We start from the raw sequence: 8,648 nt of genomic DNA, 5'->3' as shown, positions 1-8,648 counted from the left end.
TACGGAATCATTTTGGCCGTGCTTACCGACCTCGAAGCCATTTTATTTGGTACATGGTGTAATGATAAGTGTGACCAGTAGATGGCAGTCATACATAGGAGATACGTGTAAACTGCAAGATGACGCCAGTAAACAACACCAAAACTTTAGATGTTTCATTGAAAATATAGAGCACTAAAAAAATCTGTCAATGTTTTTAGTACGACTTCGGTAAGCTATGAAGCCGCACCGCTTGATGGCTTGTCGGCGCATTAAACATACGAGTATTATTATGGTGTGTGTATAAGAAACGCAAAATGGCACCTATTAGCAGACATATCTGGCGTTTTGTTTTGCAATATTATGCAAAAGCAACTTTTCTTACTTTCTGGTACCTGCTGATCATGTGTTTAGGATCTGCATAAATCCTGAAAATGTGTGCGCATCCGCCATTGTAGCCCGTGCCGACACCGTAGTCATAAGGTTCTTCTTTTCCTCTATCTTCTTGTTATGGGACATTCATCCTCCGCCATTTCTAATATAAAGTAGTGTAAAGTTCTTACTTATATCTGTCAGTAAACTCGCCATGAAAGCGCTAAAACATACCGGTGTAGTGAGTTTACATTATTCACCCAAGGAACTTTAGTTATTAGAGAGTTCTGGTCAGACGGTTTTTCATGGGACGCATTTCCGACGTATGAGAAGATGCTGCTCCGTTATTGATTGAAGTAAAGTCTGAATGTTATTAAAACAGTTAGCTCCATCTTTTGACACTTCTTCCACACCCGTCCTTGCACGCTACACCGCTACAACGAAGATGACGGGGAGAAGACGCTGCCGAAGGTGAGCCACGTAAATAAGACCGCCCACAAAACAGCGCATCCTGAAGAGACGGTCAGAAAGCGACTTGAAGATGATCTGTAAAACATTATCTATGCAACATTTTGACCAAAGAACCACCATCACATGTTATGTAGACCACAAGGAAGTGTTTTACATTTAGAAAAAAATATATACGTCATGTTCGGATGTACAATGTATTTGCTCCACAGTAAGTCTTTGCTGTCGTCCAGTATTCTGTTTTTGTTTACTTTGTAGCCAGTTCAGTTTTAGTTTCGTTCCGCATAGCCTTCCCTAAGCTTCAATGCCTTCTCTTAGGGGCACTCACCTTCCCTTTAATGCACCTTAAAATCTGATGCGCCTTTTGTGTGAAAATAGACCTGAATAGACTCGCTCATCAGCAGTGCGCCTTATAACCCGGTGCGCCCTATGTTCTGGAAATTACAGTAAATATTTTATAAAAAAATTTATTTTAATATTTCTATATTTAATACATTATTTCATGATTTTATTCATAATTTCACATGTTCATGAATTATTGCGTTTAATTAATTATATCAAATTCACCCATCGAAGTCAGCAGGTGGCGCTAACAGGAATCTCCTCCACTGATTGCCTTGGTCTGACACTAAAGGGGATTTAATTTATTAAATAGTGAAATAATGTATTCAAACATTGAATGACGAAATAAGTAACAGTAAAATAATTTAAAAAATTAATCAACTATTAGAATAATTAATTAAACAAATTAGATAAATAACTTAACCAATGACTCACATTTAAATTAACTATTGACACATTTAAGTCATTATTCTAAATAAATATTCATTTATTTAGTTCTGTCCTATTTGACCCTGCATCTTGGGCTCCAAAAAAAAAATACAAAATAAAAATACAAAAAATGTGCTCATTTTCCAACCTATAGTCACTTTGAGTCCTCTCTAGAACTGTATCTGAAAAACTGTCACGCAGGCTTGTTAAATTCCACCCCCCAGTGACCGAATGGGCTCTTACACCATGTTGGTGTTACTCTGCATGAACTGTAAAAGAAAAACAAAACAATTGCAATCAGTACGGCCGTCGAGGGGTGAAAAGTACACAAAATGTGCTTATCGAGCCACTGAAACGGTTTTACCTGGTTGAGGAACGGGATGTTCACAGCCGACAAGACAAAGCCCGCGGCCATTGGAAAGAAAGACCTGCGTGGGGACGATCACACCAGGGATGGTTCAGACACTTCAAAACATCAGCAGTTCTTGTTTCACACCAGCTGGCAAAGTGCTGGAAAATGTTAACTTAGCGGTGAATGATGTCTAATTGCTTCTCTGGTGCACGTTTGAGTACAAAATAACACACCATGGGCCTGATCTACTCAAGGTTTACGTGTATTAAAACATGTGCTAACTTGATAGCACAGTGTTTTTCAACCTTTTTTGAGCCAAGGCACATTTTTTGCGTTGAAAAAATGCGTAGGCACGCCACCAACAGAAATCATTCAAAAACGAAACTCTGTTGACAGTAAAGAGTCGACTTTAAACCATAACCAACAATGCATCACTATAGCTCTTTGCCCCGCAGTAAGTCTTTGCTGTCGTCCAGCATTCTGTTTTTGTTTACTTTGTAGCCAGTTCAGTTTTAGTTTCGTTCCGCATAGCCTTCCCTAAGCTTCAATGCCTTTTCTTAGGGGCACTCACCTTTTACTGTGAAATTGCATTTTTTTATTATACAGTAAAAAAAACAAATGTACATTTTACAGTAAAATTCTGGCATCTGAGCTGCCAGTTTGTTATTTATTTATTTTATTTTTTTAGCGCCAATCAACAACTGTAGATTTGTTGGCGTATTACTATGAATGCCAAAACGACAGCACAGTTTATTAATGCTAAAAATTTAGTTTTTTTTCATTTAGAGAAAAATGCTGTAAAAACCACAGTAAATTTCCCAATTTTAACATGAAATCCATTGCTACTTTTACATTGCACCATTTGATGGATAACTTGCTTTGAAATCATTATTATTAGTATTTATTTCTATTAAAAAAATGGTTTGAATGTTTGACAATATATTTTTGCATAATTAAACAATAGGTGCCAAAATTTTACTGTAAAATTGCATTTTTTTAATATACAGTAAAAATACAAATGTAAATTTTACAGTAAAATTCTGGCATCTGAGCTGCTAGTTTGTTAGGTTTTGTTTTTTGTTTTTTTTACCGCCAGTCAACAACTGTAGATTTTTTGGTGTATTACTATGAATGCCAAAAGGGCACCACAGTTTATTATAGTAAAAAAGTAGTTTTTTTTATTTAGAGAAAATGCTGTAAAAACCACAGTAAATTTCCCAATTTTAACATGAAATCTATTGCTACTTTTACATTGCACAATTTGATGGATAACTTGCTTTGCAATCATTATTATTAGTATTTATTTCTATAACAAAAATTATTTGAATGTTTGATCATTTATTTTTGCATAATTAGAAAATAGGTGCCAAAATTTTACTGTAAAATTGAATTTTTTTAATATACAGTAAAAAAACAAATGTACATTTTACAATAAAATTCTGGCATCTGAGCTGCCAGTTTGTTAGTTTTTTTTTGCTTGTTTTTTACCGCCAATCAAAAACTGTAGATTTTTTGGTGTATTACTATAAATGCCAAAACGGCACCACAGTTTATTATAGTAAAAAAGTAGTTTTTTTTCATTTAGAGAAAAATGCTGTAAAAACCACAGAAAATTTCCCAATTTTAGCATGAAATCTATTGCTACTTTTACATTGCACAATTTGATTATTATTAGTATTTATTTCTATTAAAAAAATGGTTTGAATGTTTGATCATATATGTTTGCATAATTAGACAATAGGTGCCAACATTTTACTGTAAAATTGCATTTTTTTAATATACAGTAAAAAACAAATGTACATTTTACAGTAAAATTCTGGCATCTGAGCTGCCAGTTTGTTAGTTTTTTTTTGCTTGTTTTTTACCGCCAATCAAAAACTGTAGATTTTTTGGTGTATTACTATAAATGCCAAAACGGCACCACAGTTTATTATAGTAAAAAAGTAGTTTTTTTTCATTTAGAGAAAAATGCTGTAAAAACCACAGAAAATTTCCCAATTTTAGCATGAAATCTATTGCTACTTTTACATTGCACAATTTGATTATTATTAGTATTTATTTCTATTAAAAAAATGGTTTGAATGTTTGATCATATATGTTTGCATAATTAGACAATAGGTGCCAACATTTTACTGTAAAATTGCATTTTTTTAATATACAGTAAAAAACAAATGTACATTTTACAGTAAAATTCTGGCATCTGAGCTGCCAGTTTGTTAGGTTTTTTTTGCTTGTTTTTTACCGCCAATCAAAAACTGTAGATTTTTTGGTGTATTACTATAAATGCCAAAACGGCACCACAGTTTATTATAGTAAAAAAGTAGTTTTTTTCATTTAGAGAAAAATGCTGTAAAAACCACAGTAAAGTTCCCAATTTTAACATGAAATCTATTGCTACTTTTACATTGCACAATTTGATTATTATTAGTATTTATTTCTATTCAAAAAATGGTTTGAATGTTTGATAATATATTTTTGCATAATTAGACAATAGGTGCCAACATTTTACTGTAAAATTGCATTTTTTTAATATACAGTTAAAAAACAAATGTACTTTTTACAGTAAAATGCTGGCATCTGAGCTGCCAGTTTGTTAGGGTTTGTTTGTGTTTTTTTACCGGCAATCAACAACTGTAGATTACTGTAAATGTCAAAACGGCACCACAGTTTATTACAGTAAAAAAAAGTACTGTGTTTTTTTTTCATTTAGAGAAAAATGCTGTAAAAACCACAGTAAATTTCTCAATTTTAACATGAAATCTATTGCTACTTTTACAAACGTACATTGCACCATTTAATGGATAACTTGCTTTGAAATCATAATTATTAGTATTTATTTCTATTAAAAAAATGGTTTGAATGTTTGACAATATATTTTTGAATAATTAGACAATAGGTGCCAAAATTTTACTGGAAAATTGCATTTTTTTAATATACAGTAAAAAATACAAATGTAAATTTTACAGTAAAATTCTGGCATCTGAGCTGCCAGTTTGTTAGGTTTTTTTTGCTTGTTTTTTACCGCCAATGAAAAACTGTAAATTTTTTGGTGTATTACTATAAATGCCAAAACGGCACCACAGTTTATTATAGTAAAAAAGTAGTTTTTTTCATTTAGAGAAAAATGCTGTAAAAACCACAGTAAATTTCCCAATTTTAACATGAAATCTATTGCTACTTTTACAAACGTACATTGCACCATTTGATGGATAACTTGCTATGAAATCATTATTATTAGTATTTATTTCTATTAAAAAAATGGTTTGAATGTTTGACAATATATTTTTGCGTAATTAGACAATACGTGCCAACATTTTACTGTAAAATTGCATTTTTTTAATGAACAGTAAAAAATACAAATGTAAATTTTACAGTAAAATTCTGGCATCTGAGCTGCCAGTTTGTTAGTTTTTTTGGTTGTTTTTTTACCGCCAATCAACAACTGTAGATTTTTTGGTGTATTACTATAAATGCCAAAACGGCACCACAGTTTATTATAGTAAAAAAGTAGTTTTTTTCATTTAGAGAAAAATGCTGTAAAAACCACAGTAAATTTCCCAAATTTAACATGAAATCTATTGCTACTTTTACATTGCACAATTTGATTATTATTAGTATTTATTTCTATTCAAAAAATGGTTTGAATGTTTGATCATATATGTTTGCATAATTAGACAATAGGTGCCAACATTTTACTGTAAAAATTTTTTTTTTTTAATATACAGTAAAAAAACTAATGTAAATTTTACAGTAAAATTCTGGCATCTGAGCTGCCAGTTTGTTAGGTTTTTTTTAGGGTTTTTTTTTACCGCCAATCAACAACTGTAGATTTTTTGGTGTATTACTATAAATGCCAAAACGGCACCACAGTTTATTATAGTAAAAAAGTAGTTTTTTTCATTTAGAGAAAAATGCTGTAAAAACCACAGTAAATTTCCCAATTTTAACATGAAATCTATTGCTACTTTTACATTGCACAATTTGATTATTATTAGTATTTATTTCTATTCAAAAAATGGTTTGAATGTTTGATCATATATGTTTGCATAATTAGACAATAGGTGCCAACATTTTACTGTAAAATTTATTTATTTTTTAATATACAGTAAAAAAACTAATGTAAATTTTACAGTAAAATTCTGGCATCTGAGCTGCCAGTTTGTTAGGTTTTTTTTAGGTTTTTTTTTACCGCCAATCAACAACTGTAGATTTTTCGGTGTATTACTGTAAATGCCAAAACGGCACCACAGTTTATTATTAAAAAAAGTACTTTTTTTCATTTCGAGAAAAATGCTGTAAAAACCACAGTAAATTTCCCAATTTTAACATGAAATCTATTGCTACTTTTACAAACGTACATTGCACCATTTGATGGATAACTTGCTATGAAATCATTATTATTAGTATTTATTTCTATTAAAAAAATGGTTTGAATGTTTGACAATATATTTTTGCGTAATTAGACAATACGTGCCAACATTTTACTGTAAAATTGCATTTTTTTAATGAACAGTAAAAAATACAAATGTAAATTTTACAGTAAAATTCTGGCATCTGAGCTGCCAGTTTGTTAGTTTTTTTGGTTGTTTTTTTACCGCCAATCAACAACTGTAGATTTTTTGGTGTATTACTATAAATGCCAAAACGGCACCACAGTTTATTATAGTAAAAAAGTAGTTTTTTTCATTTAGAGAAAAATGCTGTAAAAACCACAGTAAATTTCCCAAATTTAACATGAAATCTATTGCTACTTTTACATTGCACAATTTGATTATTATTAGTATTTATTTCTATTCAAAAAATGGTTTGAATGTTTGATCATATATGTTTGCATAATTAGACAATAGGTGCCAACATTTTACTGTAAAATTTATTTATTTTTTAATATACAGTAAAAAAACTAATGTAAATTTTACAGTAAAATTCTGGCATCTGAGCTGCCAGTTTGTTAGGTTTTTTTTAGGGTTTTTTTTACCGCCAATCAACAACTGTAGATTTTTCGGTGTATTACTGTAAATGCCAAAACGGCACCACAGTTTATTATTAAAAAAAGTACTTTTTTTCATTTCGAGAAAAATGCTGTAAAAACCACAGTAAATTTCCCAATTTTAACATGAAATATATTGCTACTTTTACATTGCACAATTTGATGGATAACTTGCTTTGAAATCATCATTATTAGTATTTATTTCTATTCAAAAAATGGTTTGAATGTTTGATCATATATTTTTGCATAATTAGACAATAGGTGCCAATATTTTACTGTAAAATTGCATTTTTTTAATATACAGTAAAAAAAAAAAAGAGTAAATTTTACAGTAAAATTCTGGCATCTGAACTGCCAGTTTGTTAGTTTTTTTTGTTTTGCTTTTTTTTTTTACCGCCAATCAACAACTGTAGATTGTTTGGTGTAATGCCAAAACGGCACCACAGTTTATTATAGTAAAAAAGTATTTTTTTTCATTTAGAGTAAAATGCTGTAAAAACCCCAGTAAATTTCCCAATTTTAACATGAAATCTATTGCTACTTTTACATTGCACCATTTGATGGATAACTTGCTTTGAAATCATTATTATTAGTATTTATTTTTATTAAAAAAAAATGGTTTGAATGTTTGATAATATATTTTTGCATAATTAGACAAAATTTTACTGTAAAATTGCATTTTTTTAATATACAGTAAAAAAACAAATGTAAATTTTACAGTAAAATTCTGGCATCTGAGCTGCCAGTTTGTTAGTTTTTTTGGTTGTTTTTTTACCGCCAATCAACAACTGTAGATTTTTTGGTGTATTACTATAAATGCCAAAACGGCACCACAGTTTATTATAGTAAAAAAGTAGTTTTTTTCATTTAGAGAAAAATGCTGTAAAAACCACAGTAAATTTCCCAAATTTAACATGAAATCTATTGCTACTTTTACATTGCACAATTTGATTATTATTAGTATTTATTTCTATTCAAAAAATGGTTTGAATGTTTGATCATATATGTTTGCATAATTAGACAATAGGTGCCAACATTTTACTGTAAAATTTATTTATTTTTTAATATACAGTAAAAAAACTAATGTAAATTTTACAGTAAAATTCTGGCATCTGAGCTGCCAGTTTGTTAGGTTTTTTTTAGGGTTTTTTTTACCGCCAATCAACAACTGTAGATTTTTCGGTGTATTACTGTAAATGCCAAAACGGCACCACAGTTTATTATTAAAAAAAGTACTTTTTTTCATTTCGAGAAAAATGCTGTAAAAACCACAGTAAATTTCCCAATTTTAACATGAAATATATTGCTACTTTTACATTGCACAATTTGATGGATAACTTGCTTTGAAATCATCATTATTAGTATTTATTTCTATTCAAAAAATGGTTTGAATGTTTGATCATATATTTTTGCATAATTAGACAATAGGTGCCAATATTTTACTGTAAAATTGCATTTTTTTAATATACAGTAAAAAAAAAAAAGAGTAAATTTTACAGTAAAATTCTGGCATCTGAACTGCCAGTTTGTTAGTTTTTTTTGTTTTGCTTTTTTTTTTTACCGCCAATCAACAACTGTAGATTGTTTGGTGTAATGCCAAAACGGCACCACAGTTTATTATAGTAAAAAAGTATTTTTTTTCATTTAGAGTAAAATGCTGTAAAAACCCCAGTAAATTTCCCAATTTTAACATGAAATCTATTGCTACTTTTACATTGC

General features: G+C 29.9%; 1 protein-coding gene across 1 annotated transcript in view; it reads right to left on the bottom strand.

Annotated features, from left to right (window-relative positions):
- golt1a (golgi transport 1A) overlaps window positions 1–8,648 on the bottom strand; it is a 14,108-nt gene continuing 5,460 nt past the window's right edge. Inside the window, exons 4-5 of the mRNA XM_062058149.1 lie at window positions 1,955–2,018; window positions 1–1,859 (exon numbers count right to left, since the gene is read on the bottom strand). Coding sequence (XP_061914133.1) covers window positions 1,830–1,859; window positions 1,955–2,018 — 94 coding nt within the window. The 3' untranslated portion in view covers window positions 1–1,829. The remainder of the gene's footprint in view (window positions 1,860–1,954; window positions 2,019–8,648) is intronic.

Source organism: Entelurus aequoreus, linkage group LG01 (genome assembly GCF_033978785.1).
Source record: "Entelurus aequoreus isolate RoL-2023_Sb linkage group LG01, RoL_Eaeq_v1.1, whole genome shotgun sequence".
Taxonomy (NCBI): Eukaryota; Metazoa; Chordata; class Actinopteri; order Syngnathiformes; family Syngnathidae; genus Entelurus; species Entelurus aequoreus.
This window is presented reverse-complemented; position numbering and strand designations above follow the sequence as displayed.